Source organism: Artemia sp. Qi Xiang Cuo, chromosome 2 (genome assembly GCF_049724085.1).
Source record: "Artemia sp. Qi Xiang Cuo chromosome 2, ASM4972408v1, whole genome shotgun sequence".
NCBI classification, from domain to species: domain Eukaryota; kingdom Metazoa; phylum Arthropoda; class Branchiopoda; order Anostraca; family Artemiidae; genus Artemia; species Artemia sp. Qi Xiang Cuo.
Genome location: NC_142795.1, coordinates 85,238,061 through 85,260,938, shown reverse-complemented (window position 1 = coordinate 85,260,938; position 22,878 = coordinate 85,238,061). Strand labels below are relative to the sequence as shown.

The window sequence follows — 22,878 nt, the reverse complement described above, 5'->3', positions numbered from 1 at the left end:
CAGGTGATGTAGTTGACACAATAAGTAAATAAACTAAATGCTAGATTGGATAACTAAATAAACTAAATGCTAGATTGGCTCAATCAACATCCACAATGATGATTGGGATTGGTTGGAATGGCACAATCCACTATACAAGTACTGTCAGTACAGATTTGTGAGCTTCCCAGCCAGTGTGGGTAAATGCAGCACTCTCAGTCTTTGTTGCTAAGGGAGCTTGGTAAAATTCCTGACAAGTTTTGTTGCCTTTCTTTACCATTTTTTTAATTGAAGATCTTTCTTCTTTGTTGACTGGGTAGGCTACTGTTGTGCAAACCATTGTAGAGTTTGCTAATAACTTTCTCTGATCTGCTGGCTATGGCTGTTTTGTTGAGTGTGAGTAATATGTTGGCAGAACTGACATTAGATCAGGTGTTGAGAGTGAACTCAATTTATCATCAACAATGATGCCAAGGTTCCATTTTTCTCATCCTGAAAAAATTAGTCAATTTATATTGTTGTCCTCATTAATAAAATTTATAGTCATGAGGCTGCAAGAGCCAATGTAGAATGATGATTGTACTAATCAATATTGAATTCAAGAAGCCAGGTTGAAGTTTGTATTATAAGTATATTTTAGTCAATTTAGAGAGTGTTGCTATTGCCAACAACAGGGTATGCTGGACCTATTAGTCTTGAGTCATAATGAAAAAAAAACAAGTTGATTTTTTTCTGGTACATCATCAATGTAAATCGCGAAAAGGGCTGCTACAAGGACCATTCCCTCACGTGTGCTGCTCAAGACTTTCATTGGTTTTACAAATAAAATGCCCTCCAGGTTCCACAATAACTGAATGAATATAGTCATTCAAGAACTAAGTAATCTAATGAATGACAGCTTTTTGCAGCACTACTACACCACATTTGACCTGGAAGGCCTTGGCTAGATCAAGAAATATAACACTAATAGGGATGTATTTCTCCAGTTGGGCTGTACCATAATCACAGGCATCTAGCAAGTTTATTTTGGTTAAGTGACATGCTGTAAATCCCTGTTGACCATCTTAAATAATCTTTCTTACTATTTGGTGGCTGATGATTGCTCTGTAAACGATTGCATATTTTATCTATATTACCTTTTTTAAAAGACTAGTAACATGGTTTACCTTCCAATCCTTTGGTACTGGAAGTTTGTTGCAAATATTGGAAAATTTGTGTGAGAGGTTTTGGGAACCTAGGGCGAATACCATCTTGTAATTTAGCTTTATTAGGGTTTAGATTCTTTAGCATGGGGTGCAAAGGGTAGGCAAGAAGAGCAGAAATAGTTTATATTGGCTAAAGTCACATGACCATATTTTCTCCTATAATTTAGTGTGGGGAGTACAAGGTGGTGCAGGCATGCTTCATAAGATATTTGCTGTGATTTATCATCTTAGTTGCTCTGGATTGTACCTTTCTCAGGAATTACTTATATTTAAAAAAGGGGTGCTAAAGACATTCCAACCTCAAGATACAGTTTATCAATGCGTTATAAAGCTTCATGAATACCCTAGGACCCTGGCTTGAGATTGTATTTGATTTTGCTTTTAATACCAAGGAATTGAAAGGCAGATGATGACATAGTTTTGGCATGGGTACTAAAATTTAATTGAATGTTAACAATGACTTCAAGATCTCTGTCTTCAGTAACTGCAGAAAGGGGGTTGTCTTGGAGGTAATATTGCTGGTGTTTTATTCATTTTGCCAAAATGGATCACATTTACCAGCATTGAAGTCAAGGAGCCATCTATCAGCCCAGCTGCTAAGACTGTTAAGGTAACTTTGAATTTATTATAGGTTTGAACCTGTTGAAACTCTACCTACTAGTTTTAAATTGTCTACATAGAGAGTGAGGAGGTTTGATAGAAGATATGGTTCAACATTTGTGTAGAAATTGCAGAGGCTTGGTCCAAGAATACTACCCTGAGCAAAACAACTAAGATTTTTGCATTGGAGGAAAAATGAGGAACAAAATCAGAATTAAAAACTAATAACATATGTTCTATTTAGACCCCGGCGCCGCCCCGATGAGGGAAGACCGGTGGTGGCGGGGCCAAAACAGTGCACCGCCGCCACACCACTGGTAAGATGTTGGTGGCATGCTGCCAGTGCAATCAATGTTGACCACAAACATTAATGTTTTCATCAGTCTTTCTCAAATCACAGCTTAAATTTACAACAGATTTGAGCCTATTCATGAGTTCAAAAATTCACAAGTTGCTGGCTGGAAACTGGTCTTCTTTGTTATTCATCAAGAGAAGTAGAAATCTGGTAGAAACAAAATGGCTGTGGCGTTTCAGAACCTTTGCATAATACGAGTAGTTGAAGTATCTATTAGCTAAGTATTCTTAACATAAATAATTATCAAAATTAGTAGTTTTTTACATCAAGCATAACTGCAGACAAAACTTTAAATACCATATCACAAAATTCGTCAGTTATCTGGTTAAAAACTTTGAATATAACTTTGAACTTAGAAGCTTAATTTTTTCATAATACCCTTTGCCTATATCTGTTTTGTCACCTTTAAAACAGTTGAAATGGGCGACTTTGATATTGACTGTTTTTTTTTTGCTATTTTGGATTCCTAAAAAGCCTTCTTGTATTAAAACATTGTTTTTAATAACAATTAAAAAAAAAAGCATTTTAAAGTTTTTTTTTAGCTTATTTATAGAATATATGTCATGTAGGCTAAGACTGAACTGCTGCTTTTTTATTGCTTTTGGCTGCTCTTGTGGATATTATTCATTTTTTCTTTTGGGGATTCATTCCAAATTATAAACTCATAAATACCTAATATCCGTCAAATTATAAACGGCATCTAAAAGGAGTAAATTTATCAAATTGAAAAAAACATCATGAACACTTCACATGAGAACACTTCAATTACAATGAAACAAAAAACACTTAATGGTTTATTTGGTATGAAGAAAACTTAAGTTCCAGCTATTTTCTTAGGTAAAAAATGAAAGCTCATCCGTTTTAAATGTAATTAAATGAAATAATATGCAGACTCCAGGAAGAAGTAGTTCTTAGGTTAAGCTGAGATTTTCATCTCAGTCCGTCACTTTTAACCCGAGCAAAACATTAGGTGACTTAGTACCAGTTATTTAGTTTAAACTTTGATCTCTAAATGCTCACAAAAATTACTTAATTTAAGAAATTTAGAGCAAAAAGTCATCTGTGGTGAAAATACTCAAAGACTCCTCATTGATCCCCACCCAGGCTAAAAGCTTCTGCTATGGTCATATCCATGGAAATCTCCAAAGAGTTTCTTTTTAAAATAGCTTTCAAGCGTAGTTAGGGGTATTTTTGCTTTTCTTCAAAGCAAAAAAAGCTAATGTAAAGCAAAAAAAGTAAAGATGTTTCAGAAAGAAGATTGTATTTTCTATCAGGCGTTCAACAATTGAGTATTAAACATTAAGAAAATCTTATCTAAAAACAGTAAAAGGAACAAAAAATTCTGCAAACTTACAATTCAGCTGTAGAAACAGTCTGTCGGCTTTCAATTTCAAAATCCAACTGAAGGCTGAAGCTGTATAGTAGTGAATGTGTTCTATAATTCTATTCAACTTGAAAATAAAATTCTTGACTGAATTGTGTAAGAAATAGCGATTGGGAAACTGCATTGGAAATGATTTAAACTCATTTCATAAAGAGAGTACTTTTTTTTTGTCAACATATGAAGAACTGTGTATATTGCAATATTTGCAATTGCATATTGCATCTGTCTGGTTTTAATGCAAAGTAACAAAAGAGACGAAAATTAACAAACAAGAGAGTAGTGAAGAATTATGGTATGCAAAGTATTATTTAGCAGGGAAATTCACTGGTGATAAATCGCTAGGGGTGGCATCGTGATTGCGTGATTTTCGGGGATTCGGAGAACCAAATTTTTTTTTGGGGTGACGCATAGATTTTCGGGGAAATAATCGAAAATTCGATAGTGCAAGCCCTGCTTGATTTCTAATCAGGAAAATTGAAATACTAAACCACACGAGAAGAAAAAGTTCCGACTTTGCGGTTGACGCAATAAAGAATTGCCGCAAAATCAATTTAAAGTTGAACGAACGTCGCCGCCTTTGCCGGTTGCATTGCGACATTTCGGCGGTGGTCGACCGGGCCTCTTGTCAGCGGCCTTCGGTCGATCCACCAGCGCGGCGCCGGGGTCTAGTTCTATCAGATAAGAAGTATTCTTGTATAAGAAGTGTTTTAGGATGTATTTGCAGAAGCCCAAGCCCCCACTGTCAGAAAAGTTCCCACCTTGCAATTGCAAGTGCAATAAATTAAGTGAATATATCAATTGGTGGATGCTTTAGCCTGCCCCAAATCTTATCGGTTTATGGCTATGCAGCTACAGGTAATAATGATGATGAGACTGACCCACTCTTTGAGTGCCTGCATGGGCATTCATTATATCAGGCTGTTAATTTCCCATCTAGGTACCAAAGGGGCCAGAACCAACTCTCCTAGATCTACTATTTGTTAAAGATAAGCAATCCGAAGTGTTGAGCCAAGTGACCATATAGCCATTACTTGTTGACTAAAGTTTTACCCACAAATAGACAATTTTAGAAAGCTTGTGTTTACAAATTACAACAAGGTCAGGCAAGATTTAGCTAAGCAAGATTGGTCCTTTGTTGAGAAGAAAAATAGAGAGGAAGCTTGGTTTGATATGAAAAGGGTTGCTGATGCAGACAACTGCAAAATATACAATAGCCACTTGGAAACAAAGACCAAGAATGCTCCCTTGCATGACACAAGAAATCAGGCCAGCAATGTGCAAGAAACTCTGGAGGAGGTACAAGGATATTCCAACACAGGCAAGTTCTGGCAATTTTAAACCAATGCAAAATAAAGTCCAGCACCTTAAAAGAGAATTTAAAAGCAAGTATGAGAAGTCCTTAGCCTCAGGCTCAAGACCAATCAACTGAAGTTTTGGAATATGCCTCAATTCAAAAGCCAGTAGACATTCAGTAACAGAACTCTCAGTTAATAAGAATAGTATCAGCAATCCTGGTGATATACTCAAAGTTCTCAATAAGCAGTTCAAGTCAGTTTTCACACTTCCAGATAATGCTCCCTTGCTACAAATGCTGGATCACAGTATTGAGAAACCAATGCAAGTTATCCCCATCAAACCTGTGGACATAGAACTGCAGCTCAAAAGATTGAATCCAAATAAGTCTGTTGGGCCATGTCGGAGTTCATCCTGGACCTTAAAAGAGGCCTGTTTGGAGCTTGCCCCTCCTTTAACAAAACTGGTCCAAAAGTCTCTGGATACTGAAGTAGTTCTTCAAGATTGGCCAAATGTAAATATTACAGCTTTCCACAAGGGTGGAAGTAGGAATAATGTCACCAAATGCCAACCCACTAGCATTTCCTCAACAGTTGGTAAAATACTTGAAGGAATTGTGAATACCACAATTACAAAACTTTTTGACAAAAAACTGCTCAAACAACACTTAGTTAAGACAAATCTTATAGATGCTTATATCACTAAGTTGCTAGTTGTCAGTACTCCAGTTGACATGATCCTTTTAGATTTTTCCAAAGCATTTGATAAAGTCTGTAATCACTGGCTGAACATAAAACTAATAGCTATTGGTAACCATTTGGAGGTGGTATAATGGGTGATACAATTCGTTTCAAGAAGAAAGCAGAGAGTCAAGGTATTGGGGACAATGGGCAAGAATTTTTCTGAGAAATTGCAGAAGTGACAGTGGCCTGCATCAGGGAAGAATCTTAGGTTCAACATTTTTCAATGTTTTTGTTAATAATCCTCCAGAAGCTCTAACATAAGATGAGCCTTTATGCTGATGATTCAAAACTATTTGGCTCTGCATCCATGGAAATTCCAGGCCTGTGACCTGTAATTGCTGAATTAAAGCTTTGTTCACAATTCTTTCAACCAGTTTTATAACTACTTAAGGGATGTTGATGGGGTGGTACTTTCAATAAAGTTCTTAGTTTTTTTATATTGGGGTGATTTACTGGGTTTCCAAGTCAGGAAATAGTTGCTTATTTTAATGAGATATGTTTTGTAGCAAAAGTGATATATGGTAGGCTATATATATTTTGATATATACAGCAAAAGCAAGCAGTCTTCTTAAAAAGCTACATCATTCTCTGGTCATAGCTTCAGTTACTACAGATATGTCAAAGTTGATTGAAAACTGTATCCTCATCTCCCCTTTTTCATGTAGAAGCAGTTAATAGCAAAAGTAGTCTCTTCAAAGAATTGCTTCTTGAAATACTTAAAGAAAAAAAAAATCTAGCTCCAGACCTGCTCTGCCAAGCTTCATAAACAGGCTCTTGGAGTAAAATAAATCCAGTTCTAATAATTTGTTTTTTTCAAATATCTTATTAAAAAAGAGTTTTAGAAAACCACGTTTTACAAGTGGACTAGTTTTACTACTGATGACGGTCAATGCATATGTGATCGAAATATCTGGTATTTCTGTGAATTTCTTTCACTGTTATCATCATCACTGTCTATTAAAAGGATTTATCCCTATTTAAACTTTTATTTATCGTTTCTAATAGATAATACTCTCAAGCATTAAAGCTATTTAAAGAAAACAAAGATTTCATCATAAAAACCAATGCAAATTCCTTACCCACTGGATGTATGTGTTGTTTCATAACAGGAAATAAATTTCAGATTCAGCATTCACAAGTCTAATATCCTATCATAGGTTAATGAAAATTAAAAAAGTAAAGATTCTTTGTCCTTTTTTTATAATTTAGTCTACTTCAGTAGAGATTAAACAATCCAAAGCCAATTATGTGTGCAATATACATGATAAGAATTACTAATGTTTTGTTGTGTAATAGTTGAAATTATTGTTCATTAAGTTAAATATACAATAAAAGATTTAATCAAAAATAAATTTCTAGAAATATTGATAGTAATTTTTTTGTGGGTAAATTCAAAATAAGACAAAAAAGAGTTAAATAAATAGCCTACTTCGTAAAATAAAACTTTTAAAACCCCACGTTATACAATACAAATAGACCAAAAAAGGAAGAATAAATTTTTTGGTTTTAAGAGTTTAATTGTCCACGATTTACGTAAATTAAGACCTTTACATTTTTCATCTACAGCATTCCTAAAATTATGCTTGTATGATAAATAGTTATATATCAATAGGTAGTTTACTGAAAATGCGCACCACGTTTAAATCCTTTCTGACATAAGTCCTTTCTGAGGACCTTTGGGGGGGCCTTTTAGAGGCGCCCCAGGTTACAGTAAAAGAATCTGAATGTTCTGTTAGTTATGTAGGGAATAATTTGACTAATTGGACACAAAAATTATTGTATTTTCAAAAGCCTCATTAACATGTTCACCATTTTTTTGCCAGGAATGTGTCTCAACTTAGATTAGCATTTGTTTTTTTCTAGTCTTTATTTTGCAATCTAGAGCTCATCAAGAAGTACTTAAAACCCTTCAAAATTACAGAAGTGACCTTGATTTATCTTCTAATGGTGATAGTCTTGTTACTCATAAAAAATCAAGAAGCACTCATTCAGCATGGTAAACAAGAACTGACTTCACTGAAAACAGCAATGCTTATGTAAGTTCAGACAACAAACATTCTTCGCATTTACAGCCAGTGTTACTTTGTGTTAATGACACTTTTTATCATTTGACAGAAATCATTGATGAAATGAGTAAAGAAACAAGAAATTTCATGTTGAAAAGAATTTATTCATTCACTGCTTGCAATGGGTAAGATTACAAAGAGCCAGTTTATGAAGCTTGGCAGAGCAGGTCTGGAGCTGGATTTTTCTTTTGTTTAAGTATTTCAAGAACAAATTCTTTGAAGAGACTACTTTTACTGTGAACTGCTTCTACATGAAAAAGGGGAGATGCGAATACAGTTTTCAATCAACTTTGGCATATCTGTAGTAACTGAAGCCATGACCAGATAATGATGCATCTTTTTAAGAAGACTGCTTGCTTTTTCTGTATATATCAAAATATATATAGCCTACCATAGATCACTTTTGCTACAAAACTTATCTTATTAACATAAGCAACTATTTTCTGACTTGGAAACCCAGTAAATTACCCCAATAAAAAAAACAACTAAGTACTTTATTAAAATTACCACCCCATCAGCACCCCTTAAATAGTTATAAAACTGGTGGAGAGAAGTGTGAACAAAGCTTTAATTCAGCAATTACAGGCCACGGGCCTGTAATTTCCATGGATGCAGAGCCAATTAGCTTTGAATCATCAGCATAAAGGCTCATCTTATTTTGTTCAGCTTCTGGAGCATCATTAACAAAAACACTGCGAAATGTTGGACCTAAGATTGTTCCCTGATGCATGCCACTGTCACTTCTGCAATTTCTCAGAAAAATTCTTGCCCATTGTCCCCAATAACTTGACTCTCTGCTTTCTTCCTGAAAGGAATTGTATCACCCATTCTACCACCTCCAAATGGTTACCAATAGCTATTAGTTTTATGTTCAGCCAGTGATTACAGACTTTATCAAATGCTTTGGAAAAATCTAAAAGAATCATGTCAACTGGAGTACTGACAACTAGCAACTTAGTGATATAAGCATCTATAAGATTTGTCTTAACTAAGTGTTGTTTGAGCAGTTTGTTGCCAAAAAATGTTTTGTAATTGCGGTATTTACAATTCCTTCAAGTATTTTACCAACTGTTAAGGTAATGCTATTGGGTCGGTATTTGGTGATTACAACTTAGCTGTAATTTTTACATTTCGCCAATCTTGAAGAACTACTTCAGTACCCACAGACTTTTGGACCAGTTTTGTTAAAGGAGGGGCAAGCTCCAAACAGGCCTCTTTTAAGGTACAGGATGAACTCCAACATGGCCCAACAGATGTATTTGGATTTAATCTTTTGAGCTGCAGTTCTATGTCCACAGGTTTGATGGTGATTACTTGCATAGGTTTCTCAATATTGTAATCCAACATTTCTGGCAATGGAGCATTATCTGGAGGTGTGAAAACTGACCTGAACTGCTTACTCAGGACTTTGAGTATATCACCAGGATTGCTGATATTATTCTTATTAACTGAGAGTTCTGTTACTGAATGTCTACTGGCTTTTGAATTGAGGCATATTCCAGAATTGCGGTTGATTGGTCTGGAAGCTGATGCTAAGGACTTGATGGACCAGTAAGGGCAAGGATGGACCAGTACGAACTTCCTTAGGAGATGTTACCATAGTTGTTTCTCTGTATGTATGTAATGCATTCGGAAAAAATGAAAAGCTTGAAGCAAATTCAAAAGCTTTTATAGAGAAACCTGACTGTACCCCATGTTTATTTTAGTACCCGATGTTTTTTTCTTTTGCCAGATTCCATTGTCAGACCTGAGAGGATAAGTAACTTCAATTTTTCTTCTTCTTCTTCTTCTATTTAACAGCAGGCGGGCTTTTCAGTATAACTATTTAGCCCTTTTCCTTTTGCTTCACTCTGTGGGCTACAGAGCTACTAGCTTGATTGCCTCATATTTATTATATATATTCAGATATCTTTCAGCAGATCTTTCAACTCAAGGAGTTCAAATATAAGATGATAGATGTCGATTTCTATGCTCTGTGTGCAGGTATAGTTGGCTAGGCTCTTGGCTGATAGTGGGATTTTGTGGTGTTTTAAGTATTTTAACAGTTTAGAAAGCAAGGTATGTTGTGCAGACGTCAGCATATTACATTCAAATAGGCAATGGTCAATTGTTTCATTATTCATATTACAATGCCTGGAGAGAGGAGACAGGGGAATTGAACCACTTGAATTAGAAATCTTATATGAGAATGCAAGGAAATTTAGTCCATTTGTTCCAGAACGAATTCTATGATAAATTTTAGAAAGATACTTATTGGGAAAGGGGGAAAGGATAGGATTAATCTTATTAAAATTAATATCTGATAGCCTCCATCAGTAAATATCTCTAATTGGGATTGGTCTCCCACTTGGCTGGTCAATATTTATAGCATTTTTTGCTATTTCATCAACTTGATGATTACCACTTATGCCAGAGTGGCTAGGAATGTACTGAAAGTAAGTTTTTATGCCACTTGAAGCAAGATTATCAAAAATACTTTGACAATGATAAGTGTCAATGTCCAACTTATATTGAGGAGCTGAGGCCAGCAACTCAAGGCTTGATAAAGAGTCGGAATAGATGATAATATTATTCAAATTTTCAATCAAAGATTGGTTTTGCTTCAGGTGTTCTAATGCCATGATTATGGCATTTAACTCAGCAGACATTATAGATAAATTATTAAATAATCTTTTGCCCATTGCAATTTTCAGGTGAGGAAGGAAAACACCACTTGCAACCTTCTCATTCGTTTTTGACCCATCAACAAATATTTGGAAGTGATTTTTATAGGTAATTGTATTAAGTTCTGCAGATTTTTTCTGGACAAAAGCAATTGGGGTTAAATCTTTATTCCATTTTGAAAATTCAGTATTTATTATGGGAAAGGACCCATTCCATGGAGGGGATTGGGGGAAAGTAGGTGCAATAGACTTTGCTGGTACAGGAAACTTCTTTTGAATATTGGCATACTCATCTGCAATACCTCTATACATGGCTGGATTTCTTAACCAATTATGTAATGTGTGTGAGCTATTTGATTCAATTTTTGTAAAATGTTTGATCAAGAGAAAGCTACGTCTCTCCCTTATTGTTGTTAATCCACTCTCCATAAGCAGAAACTTGGTGCTTGTGGGTTTCCTAAGACCAAATATGAGACGTATTATATCATTTTGTGTTGTTTCAATTTTTTGCATCTGGGTCTTTGCAAATGCACCATAGACGATGAGCCCATAGTCAATATGGGGTCTTATATGTGATTTATAAAACTGGAGTAAGGTTTTCTCCTTACAACCCCAGGGTCTGGAAAGAAGTCTTTTTAGTATATTTGCTTTTCTATAACATTTTTTTATTGTGTTTGAAATGTGGAGGTGGAAATTAAGTTTTTGGTCAAGCATGATACCTATTTAATTAATATTATTATCTTCTTTAATATTTGTTTTATTTAGAGTTAGTTTTGAATTAACATGGTTTCGCTTCCGGTGAAATTGGATTATTTTTGACTTGGTGGGTGCAATGGGTAAATCTGAATGTTGAGAGAATTTTTCAAACTGGAAAAGTGACTTTTGCAGATTTGACTGTGCTATCTGAAAGGTGTTGCCAGATGACCATAGCACCAGATCATCAGCATATTGTAGATTCGTGTGGGGTAGGTTCATGTCCCAGAGATATAGGGCAAATAAGAGGCAACTGAGGACTGCTCCCTGAGGTAGGCCTTTGCATATTGTCTTTTGGGGTGAAGAGGCTGAACCAACACAAACAATGAAACTTCGCACTTCTATGAAGGATTTAATAAAGTATACTAGCTTAGGAGGTACTCCAAGGTTTGCAAGTTTATTTAAAAGGATTTGGTGGTTCACATTGTCATATGCTCCTTCAAAATCTAGGAAAGCTGCCACTAGGATATTATTTCTTGAGAAAGATTCATTTATTGCATTTGTTAGCAAAATGAAAGCATCTGTTGAGGAGTGGTATTTCCTGAATCCAGTTTGAGTGTGTGGGATCATGTTATTTTTCTCAACAAACCAGAGGAGTCTGTGATAAATCATTTTCTCCATTATTTTCCCCATCACAGGTGTAATCATTATGGGCCTATAAGACTCATGGTTATCTTTTGGTTTATTTTTCTTTAGGATTGGTAGGACCGACGAACATTTACAAATATTGGGGAACCTAGAGGATGCCCAAGCGTGTTTATAACAATTTAGCAGATCTTGTTTGTATGAAGGTGTGAGATTCTTTATCCATGTGGGGTGTATATTGTCATAGCTGCTGCTAGTTTTGGACCTGATATGATGTATTCAATTATTCAATTTCCGGATTGAAAATTGATTAGTTATGTACTCGGATCCTGGGCATGGTTGGTAGCACGGGTTCATAGAAATTATTGAAAGTTTGCTTTGATTATTTGATGTTAGCTTATTAACAAAAAGAGTTGCAAATAGGTTAGCCTTTTCATTATCATTGTCATAATGGGTATTATTATGTATAAGCTCATACGGGAGTGGGTTGGGAGAAGTCTTTTTCCCACATATGTGGCTTATGACTTTATGTATAATTGGCTCATGCGTTTCTCTGGAGACATTATTTGCAAAATTATTCCAGTATTTATATTTAGCATCTATTATAGTCATTTTTAGATTATATTCTGCTTGTAATTTTTTTAAATATGTAGTAGGTGTTGGTTTTTTTATTAATTCTGTCCTAGCTGCCTTTTTTATCCTCCATTTATCTAGGCACTCATTTGTCCCCCATGCTTTAGGAATTTGTTTAGGGAATGTTTTCTTAGGTGTTGTCCTGGGGATAGCATGATTAGCTGTATTTATTATTAAAGATGTCAACGCTTCAGCATGTGTGTCAACTGTTGTGTTAGAAATGCATGAACTTTGGGTGAAACTTGTAATTTCATCATTTAGCTTATTTTGGAAAATAGACCAATTTGCTTTAGTGTTGATATATTTGGAGGTATGAAATGAAGTTTCAGCTGGTTCATTTACGGAGCAAACTATAGCAAAGTGGTCTGTACATAGACTATCAATTTTATTTATGTAAATTTTGTTCAAAAAATTTAAAGACACAATTTGTAGGTCAATTCTGGAGAATTTGCCACTTTGGGGGTTGAAATATGTATTCAGGTTTGGAGGGGTAGCAACAGCTAATTCATTTTTATTTGAAGTCATATGCTCAATAAATTTACCAGCTTTATTTGCTGGTGTATTCCCCCACAAAAGGCTGTGGGCATTGAAATCACCACAAATAATGATATTTTTTAGCATATTAGAATTATTTATATAATTAAAGAAATCCTGGGCATCTGTAGTTTGGCCATTAGGGTTATAAAAGCTTATTATGTAGGTTTTTAAATTATTCAGCCAAACACTTATACCAATTACATCAACATCATTTTCAAAATCTGGAAAATTGATGCCACAAAATTTTATATTATTATTAACTAATAAAGCTATACCACATCCTTTTCTTTCTGAAGATCTATCCTTTCTCAGGATAATATATCACAGAGACTTAATTTGTTGATTTTGGGTTAAATGAGTTTCCCGGAGGCAAGCAATATTAATGGAATTATTATTCATACATGATATTAGTTCATTTAGCTTATTTTCTGTGAGTGATCTTACATTCCATTGGAGTATTGATAAATGTTGTGTTGTTGATTTATTCTTCATATGACTGTGTATCAATGTTCAGCTTTGTTAAAAGTAAAGCAAGATCTTTTTTTGCTTGAATGAGCATATCATCTTGGATGTAGATTTTTGCCAATTCTGCAATAATTTTTGTTTTCTGTAGTTGATGTATGTTCATGGCCTGAACTGCATTACAGTTTAGAATGAATAAGCATATATTTGGGGATTGCATTTTTGGTAGTGTATCCTGTTTGTTGGTTAATGGATTGATTCCTGGTAGTGTTTCTGGTTTGTTTCTTCTTGGGAGGGAGGGACAGGCTGGCCTCATCTCACCGGAAAAGAAGGCTTGCTGGCTTGGTGATTCTTCTGATAGGGATTTGAGCTAGGGGGCTTAGAAGATGGTGTTTTATATGGGGTGCTTGATGCATTGGGGGCATTTGACTCGGGGGATTTGGTTGGTTTCATTACAGGCTTTATTTGGTATCGTTGGGCAGCATTTGCTTCCATTGCTGCAAAGGGGTATGGGATGGCCTTTTCTGTTGATATTTGGAGTGTTAGAGCTCTTTTCTTGTATGCAGGGCATAATGATTTATTTGTAGATTCATGTGGGCCTTTGCAATTGATGCATGTAGGCTGAGTGTTGTTGCAAGTTGTCAGCTCTTTAGGATGGAAAGATTTACAATTACTACACTCTTGGAGAATTTCGTTGCATTTGTTTGTCGTGTGTCCCAGTTTGAAACACTTCTGACACTGAATAGGCTTAGGTTTGTATTCCTTGTGTGGTTTGATTTGCCCAAATAGGAATAATTTTTCTGGGATATCAATTTTATCCTTTAGTGTGAATAAGAAAGATCTACTAGTTTTTAGGCCATTAGAGTTAGGTTTCCCAAGTTGGGCAACATCCTCAACTGGGATTGTGTTTCCAGCCCTATCTGAGAAGCCTTCTTTTAACTCCTGAGTAGATATCTCTGGAGGAACATTATAAACTACTATTTTTGTTGGTGATTGTTTTGGGTTCCAATTAGATGCAATAATTGGGGTATTCAGAAGGGATTTAAGGTTAATTATTGTATCTGCTGATTTCTGATCTTCTACAGCTATTAGCAGAGATCCATCACGGTTAATGTTAAGAGAGAACATTGATTTTAGCAATTTAAAAATTGCAACTCTTATTGCATTGATCATTTTTATTTCAAAGGGGGTTGTGTGAGTATTTTTTAGGTAAATTCCTAAGTTTTTGGAGGGAGAATCTTGGGCAGGGAAAGGGGAAATGCTTTTAATTGGGGAGATTTTTTTCCTTTTTTTAGAGCTTCTAGAGAGGACCTCTTGAAACCCATTATCATCATTTATGGTTACATTATCCCCTGCACTTATCATTGTCCTATTCTCTGAATTGGAGCTATCATTAGAACTTTGAGATAGGGTGCTTGACCAGCCAGGATGGGTATCTTTCACTATGACACTTTCACTGGAATTTGATTTTGGATCTGGGGGGACTTTTTTTTTGGAGGACTTCTAATCATTGCCTATTGGAAAAAGCTTTAAAACACAAAAATAAAACTAAAAACAAGAAGGGAAAATAGATGATATCAAACCGTCTGCACTATACTATGGGGATGATAAACACCACAGTATAGCCCTGAGGATGACTTGAGCAGAATTGGTTTGGTACAACTGCGGATTAGAAGAGATAATAATCACAAGAAAATATATTTCGATTTTCTTATAAGGTTGCTGTTGCTGCCCGATGTTGTTTTTTGAGACTCCCGATGTTGTTTTTTGAGTCAATTGAGACTCCAATATTTGTCAAGGATGGACCAGGACGAACTTCTTCAAGAAATGTCTGAAGTATTCATTTTATTTTACCACAGTTGTTTGTCTGTGTTTATTTCACGCATTCGGAAAAACTGAAAAACTGGAAACAAATTCAAAAACTTTTACAGGAAAACGTGACCATAACCTATTAAACTTGAAAGGTAATTTTCATAACTATATTCTTCTTTGTTTCTTGCAGGCAATTTGGTACGCTTTAGTTCAGTTCAGTACCATTTTAAAGTGTAGCTTAAAAGAAAAGAGAGTAAGAACCCCAAAAGTAGAGAGGAGCTCAACATTGTAAAGATCCGCGGCAAAGTAGTACTGGTATACTGTATACATATATATATTTCTGTATAATTCAATATCTCTAAGACTCGTGCGACTCCAGTACTCAAACCCCGTAGGGAAGACTACTGACCGGGACTGTCCTCTAACTCTAAAAAAAAAAAAAAACTAAATGAGGTAAAAATAAAAAAAGTTTGCATATTAAAAGGACATATTCATCGCCCTTCAGAATAACTAATATTTTTATCATATATAGTTAAAAATTAAGGATAGAGTTTTTAATTATCCCTAATCTTATTATCATTTCTTAGTTTATCAATCACAAACTATTGAGTGATTCAATCAATTTTTTTAAAGTTTACTGCGCTTTAACAGACTGACAATCGTTGATCAAAATTCCTCTGAATTGGGTATTTTAACTAACTAATAACTTCTCTGTGGCAAATCTTGATCGTTGAATTTTGATATTATGATATTAAATTTCTGTTGATTTTGGATATCACATGGGTCAAGAGAAAAGTTGATTGTAATTAGACCCCAGCGCCGCGCCGATGAGGGAAGACCGGGCGGCGGCGGGGCCAAAAACAGCGCGCCACGCCGCGCCGCCGGTGAGATATTGGCGGCGCGCCGCCGGTATGGTGTCGGCGGCGCATCGCCGGCACGATAAATGTTGACTGCAAACATTAATGTTTTCATCAGTCTTTCTCAAATCACAGCTTAAATTTACAACAGATTCGAGCCTATTCATGAGTTCAAAAATTCACAAGTCGCTGGCTGGAAACTGGTCTTTTTCATTATTCATCAAGAGAAGTAGAAATCTGATAGAAACGAAATGGTTGTGGCGTTTCAGAACCCTTGTATAATAGGAGTAGTTAAAGTATCTATCAGCTATGTATTCCTAACATAAATAATTATCAAAATTAGTAGTTTTTTTTATTAAGCATTACTGCATACAAAACATCAAATATCATATCCCAAAATTCGTCAGTTATCTGGGTAAAAACTTCGAATATAACTTTGAACTTAGAAGCTTAATTTTTTCATAATGCTCTTTGCCTATATCTATTTTGTCACCTTTAAAACAGTTGAATTGGGTGACTTTGATATTTATTGTTTTTTTTGCTCTTTTGGATTCCTAAAAAGCCTTTTTGTATTAAAAACTCGTTTTTAATAACAACTTAAAAAAAAAATACATTTTAAAGTTTTTTTTGGCTCCTTTATAGAATATATGTCATTTAGGTTAAGGCTGAACTGCTGCTTTTTTATTGCTTTTGGCTGCTATTTTGGATATTATTCATTGTTTCTTTTGGGGATTTATTCTAAATTATAAACTGATAAATACCTAATATCAACCAAATTATAAACTGCATCTAAAAGGAGTAAATTTATCAAATTGAAAAATACATGATGAACACTTCACATGAGAACACTTCAATTACAATGAAACAAAAAACACTTAATGGTTTATTCAGTATGAAGAAAAATTAAGTGCCAGCTATTTTCTTAGGTAAAAAATGAAAAGCTCATCCGTTTTAAATGTGTCTAAATGAAATAGTAAGCAGACTGAAGTAGCTCCAGGAAGATGTTGAGATTTTCATCTTAGTTCGTCACTTTTAATCTAAGCAAAATGTTAGGACACTTAGTATCAGTTATTGAGTTTAAGCTTTGATTTCCAAATGCTCACAAAAATTACCAACATCTAACCTTGTACATAGCTTAGTCTATAGCTAAATTTTGTCTCAATAGCTGTCGAAACAATCTTTCGGCTGTCAATTTCAAAATTGAACTGAAGGCTGAAGCTGTATAGTAGTGAATACGTTCTATAATTCTATTTAACTTGAAAAAAAAATTCTTGACTACGAATGATGTAGGAAATAGCGATTGGGAAACTGCATTCGAAATGATTTAAACTCATTTCATAAAGACGTTTATTTTGTCAATATATTAAGAACTGTGTATATTGTAATATTTGCAATTGCATATTGCATCTGTCTGGTTTTTATGCAAAGTAACAAAAGAGACGAAAGTTAATGAACAAGAGAGTAGTGAAGAATTATGGTATGCAAAGTAATAGTTGGCAGGGAAAGTCACTGGTGATAAATCGCTAGGGGTGGCACCGTGATTGCTTGATTTTCGGGGATTTGGGGAACCAATTTTTTTTCCTTAGATAATTTCGGAGACCACACTGCCTTTCCATGACGATAAATAAAAGTTCAAATAGGGATAAAATCCTTTTAATAGACAGTGATGATGATAACAGTGATAGAAATTCACAAAAATACCAGATATTTCGGTCACATATACAGTGACCGTCATCAGTAGTAAAACTAAAACTGATGTTTTACTACTGATGATGGTCACTGCATATGTGGCCGAAATATCTGGTATTTTTGTGAATTTCTATCACTGTTATCATCATCACTGTCTATTAAAAGGATTTTATCCCTATTTGAACTTTTATTTATCGTAATTTTTTTTTCGGGGAAATACCCAAAAATTCGGGGATAGTGCAAGCCCTGCTTGATCTCTAATCAGGAAAATTGAAATACTAAACCACACGAAAAAGAAAAGCTCCGACTTTGCGGTTGACGCAATAAAGAATTGCCGCAAAATTAATTTAAAGTCGACCGAACGCCGCCGCCTCTGCTGGCGGCAGCGTGCCTGCGGCAGGCCGGCGGCGTTACGACACTTCGGAGGCGTTCGACCCGGCCTCTCGTCGGCGGCGTTCGGTCGATCCGCCGGCGCGGCGCCGGGGTCTAATTGTAAATATACCGGAAATATATCATGGCCATACTTTCATTATTTTAAAGATGATTCAGGCAAAAACCTAAAAGATGACACAACTTACAGTATTAGTTTTAGTTTTACTACTGATGACGGTCACTGCATATGTGACCGAAATATATGGTATTTTTTTTGTGAATTTCTATCACTCTTATCATCGCTGTCTATTAAAAGGATTTTATCCCTATTTGAACTTTTATTTATCGTCGTTGAAAGGCAGTGTGGTCTCCGAATTTATCTATTAGAAACACCCATATCCGCAGTGGTGAAGGTACGCTTGGGCTACAATTCTCGCAAATTTCACTTTGTCGGATAATTCTGTATTTTTGAGATTCAAGTATGTCAAGATATCAAAATATTAAACAAAGCAAAGCTGTATAAAAATTTGTGCCAAATCGGAAGAGAGGAAGGGCTCAACATAAGCATCTCAATTTTTGGCTTCAGAGAGTAAGACAGACAAAGGAAGCAAGTTAAGTAAAACGGGGTAAAAGGGAAAACAAAGAATTTTTTCAAACAAGTGACTCTGTTATAGATTTTATGGGCAAAGCCTGTTTTACAAAGAATCCTCAGCAATAATAAAAAAAAAAGCAAATTTAGGCTCAACTTGAATTATTTAAATCAAGTTTGTAGTATGACTGTAAACAAATAATGTAAGTTGTGTCATTTTTTAGGTTTTTGCCTGAATCATGTTTAAAATAATGACATTATGACCATGATGCATTTCCGGTATATTTACGATCTTCAACTCTTCTCTGGATCTTATTAGTAACCATATGATATTCACAATCATTAGAAAGTTAATACCCAAAAATTCGGGGATAGTGTAAGCCCTGCTTGATTTCTAATCAGTAAAATCGAAATACTAAACCACACGAAAAGGAAAAGCTCCGACTTTGTGGTTGACGCAATAAAGAATTGCTACAAAATTAATTTAAAGTCTACCGAACGCCGCCGCCTTTGCTGGTGGCGGCGTGCCTGCGGCAGGCTGGCGGCGTTGCGACACTTCGGAGGCGTTCGACCAGGTCTCTCGTCGGCGGCGTTCGGTCGATCCGCCGGCGCGGCGCCGGGGTCTAATTGTAAATATACCGGAAATATATGATGGCCATACTTTCATTATTTTAAAGATGATTCAGGCAAAAACCTAAAAGATGACACAACTTACAGTATTAGTTTTAGTTTTACTACTGATGACGGTCACTGCATATGTGACCGAAATATCTGGTATTTTTTTTGTGAATTTCTATCACTGTTTTCATCATCACTGTCTATTAAAATGATTTTATCCCTATTTGAACACCCATATCCGCAGTGGTGAAGGTACGCTTGGGCTACAATTCTCGCAAATTTCACTTTGTCGGATAATTCTGTATTTTTGAGATTCAAGTATGTCAAAATATCAAAATATTAAACAAAGCAAAGCTGTATAAAAATTTGTGCCAAATCGGAAGAGAGGAAGGGCTCAACATAAGCATCTCAATTTTTGGCTTCAGAGAGTAAGACAGACAAAGGAAGCAAGTTAAGTAAAACGGGGTAAAAGGGAAAACAAAGAATTTTTTCAAACAAGTGACTCTGTTATAGATTTTATGGGCAAAGCCTGTTTTACAAAGAATCCTCAGCAATAAAAAAAAGAAGCAAATTTAGGCTCAACTTGAAGCATTTAAATCAAGTTTGTAGTATGACTGTAAACAAATAATGTAAGTTGTGTCATTTTTTAGGTTTTTGCCTGAATCATGTTTAAAATAATGACATTATGACCATGATGTATTTCCGGTATATTTACGATCTTCAACTCTTCTCTGGATCTTATTAGTAACCATATGATATTCACAATCATTAGAAAGGTAATTATCATAATATCAAAATTCAACAATCAAGATTTGTCAGGTTACCAAACTTTTTGCATTCTTACCTAATTTAGTTTTGTTTTTGTGAGTTAGAGGACAGTCCTGATCAGTAGTCTTCCAAACAGGGTTTTAGTACTAGAGTTGGCGATGAACATGTCCTTTTAATGTGCAAACTTTTTGTATTTTGACCTAAATTAGTTTTTGTGTTTGTGAGTTAGAGGACAGTCCCGGTTACTAGTCTTCCCTATAGGGTTTGAGTACTGGAGTCGCATGAGTCTTAGAGATGTTGGATTACACGTAAATATATATATGTATACGGTTTAGCAGTACTACGTTGCCGCGGATCTTTACAATGTTGAGCTCGCTCTCTACCTTTGGGGTTCTTACTCTCTTTTCTTTTAAGGTACACTTTAAAATGGAAATGAACTGAACTAAAGCGTACCAAATTGCCTGCAAGAAACAAAGAAGAACATAGTTATGAAAATTACCTTTCAAGTTTAATAGGTTATGGTCACGTTTTCCTGTAAAAAATTTTGAATTTGTTTCTAGTTTTTCAGTTTTTCCGAATGCGTGAAATAAACACAAACAAACAACTGTGGTAAAATAAAAGGAATGCTTCAGACATTTCTTGAGGAAGTTCGTCCTGGTCCATCCTTGACAAATATTGGAGTCTCAATTGAAGAAGATGCGGCTGAAAAAGTTGGTTACTTATCCTCTCAGGTCTGACAATGGAATCTGGCAAAAGAAAAAAACATTGGGTACAAAAAAAAACCTAGGGTACAGTCAGGTTTCCCTATAAAAGTTTTTGAATTTACTTCAAGCTTTTCAATTTTTCCGAAGGCGTAAAATAAATACAGAGAAACAACTATGGTAAAATAAAAGTAAGGCTTCAGACATCTCTTAAGGAAGTTCGTACTGGTCCATCCTTGACAAATATCGGAGTATCAATTGAAGAAGATGCGGCTGGAGAAGTCGAAGTTACTTATCCTGTCAGGTCTGACAATAGAATCTGGCAAAAGAAAAAAAAAACACTGGAAGAAGTTCGCTGTTCTTAAATCGATCACGAAGAAACGGTAGGAATCAGCAATATCTTCGCTCTTCTTTCCTGCATTATTGACTTCGAAAAACACTGACACTTGAAGTCAAGTTAGATTCCATCACTAAGGAATTAGACGCTGCAATACAAGTTGTAGACATAGAGCGATCAATCAGTGAATATAGAACTACGCTTACTAATGAGTCAGCGAAATTCATTTCTCAGAAAGTGTCAAGAATGAAATGAATAGAATATGAAGCTGAAAGCTTACAGCAAGGTGGAATCATAAGTGCTGAGGACGATCCTGGGCTCATGAAAGAAAAAACTTTCCGACACAGAAAAACTGAAGGCTATCAAACTTGGGCCATTTCAGCCAAAAATTTATTTTCAATAAATGAGGAAATCCAATCCCAGAGTTTCAAAAACCAGTTGCGGTTTGTTAGAAACTGGCACAACGAGTATCCACACTTAGAGTATCGTGTCGAAAAAGATTTAGCCTACTGCTTTGTCTGTTGTTTTCTACTGGAACTGGCCGTGAATACAGAGACAAAGATTCTTCATTGTAAGAGGAACTAGACCTGGCACAAAATGCGAAGCTAGGGCGCCAAGGCTGGAATGCTTATTGCTCACTTCCAATCAAATGGTCACAAAGTTTCTGTGGGTGATCTTATTTGTTTTATAGAGAGAGATAAATCATTGTCAAGCTGAGATAACAAGGAGAAACTACTGAAAGATATAGATATGTTACGAATAGACTAGGTAAACAAGTTCAGGCATTTCTTGGGAAGAATCATGATGGGGAAGATTACGTTTAGCTAGCCCATCTTCTTTCGAGACACAACATCAAAATGGGCCATTGGATAAAAAACCAGAACAAGTCGATTGTCACCGGCTATCTGTCGGATATTAGTAAAAAAGAATCAATTACGGGTTTTGGAACATAGCCAGTTAAAAAAATCGTAGCAGAATTTAATGAAGCTAACTTCTTTGGCATCTGCGCAGACGAAACACCCACTCTCAACCATGACGAGCGTTTAGTTGTAGGTGTACTGTACATTATTAGAGAGGTTGTCGCTAAAGAGTGTTTACTCGGGGTTGTAGATTCTGAAGCGAGGACAGGAGCCGATATTGCAGAAGAAATTACACCAGTTTTGCAGGAAACTTTTATCAATGAAAAAAACTTGTATTTCAGTGCTACGATTTTGCAAGTAACATGAGTGGGTGCTTTAAGGGAACACAAGCTCACACTTCCAAGAAGTTAGGAATAAATATTCAATACCTCACATGCCTTACCTACAGAGTAAACATTATTGTTGAGCACTGCTGTGAATCAAGCTCCTTGACGTGCAATATGTGGTGTTTTACAACAAATCTACAACTTTTTCACCGGGGGATCCAAGCCCGTCAGTTTGTTGCGCAAGAGTGTAGAAGGCAAGCTCTATTTTAAGAGACTTTCAGAAATGAGATGGTCTTCCAGATCAGAGTCTTTTTAAGTTCTATGGAGCATTCTTCCGATAATTGTAGCCCTGCTTAGAGAAATCTGGCCTCCCCCAGGCCATTCAGCGTGTCCCCAGGTGGTGATAGGGGAACGCCCTACAAATATATAGGGTACCTCCAAAGGAGGCACGGACCAAGGGGGGGGGCCTTGTCCCTGGGGGTCCATAATATAAACTGGGGCACCTTCGCTCGGGGTCATAAATACAAGCAGAGGAGGAAGAAGACCCCTCAAATGTAAACTCAAAAGGGCCCAAAGGTTTTTCCACAAGTCCCTAGAGTTACAAGCTTTCTCCCAGTAATGAGTTAAATTGCATGCTGATACAGAACACCATCGCGGTAGGATCCTCTATAGGAGGACAACTGCGGTAGAC

The 22,878-nt window shown here is 35.8% G+C and overlaps 1 protein-coding gene across 1 annotated transcript in view; it reads left to right on the top strand.

Annotated features, from left to right (window-relative positions):
- LOC148955727 (uncharacterized) overlaps window positions 1–22,878 on the top strand; it is a 136,647-nt gene that overhangs the window by 7,117 nt on the left and 106,652 nt on the right. Inside the window, exon 2 of the mRNA XM_089103741.1 lies at window positions 1,694–1,794. Coding sequence (XP_088959867.1) covers window positions 1,694–1,794 — 101 coding nt within the window. The remainder of the gene's footprint in view (window positions 1–1,693; window positions 1,795–22,878) is intronic.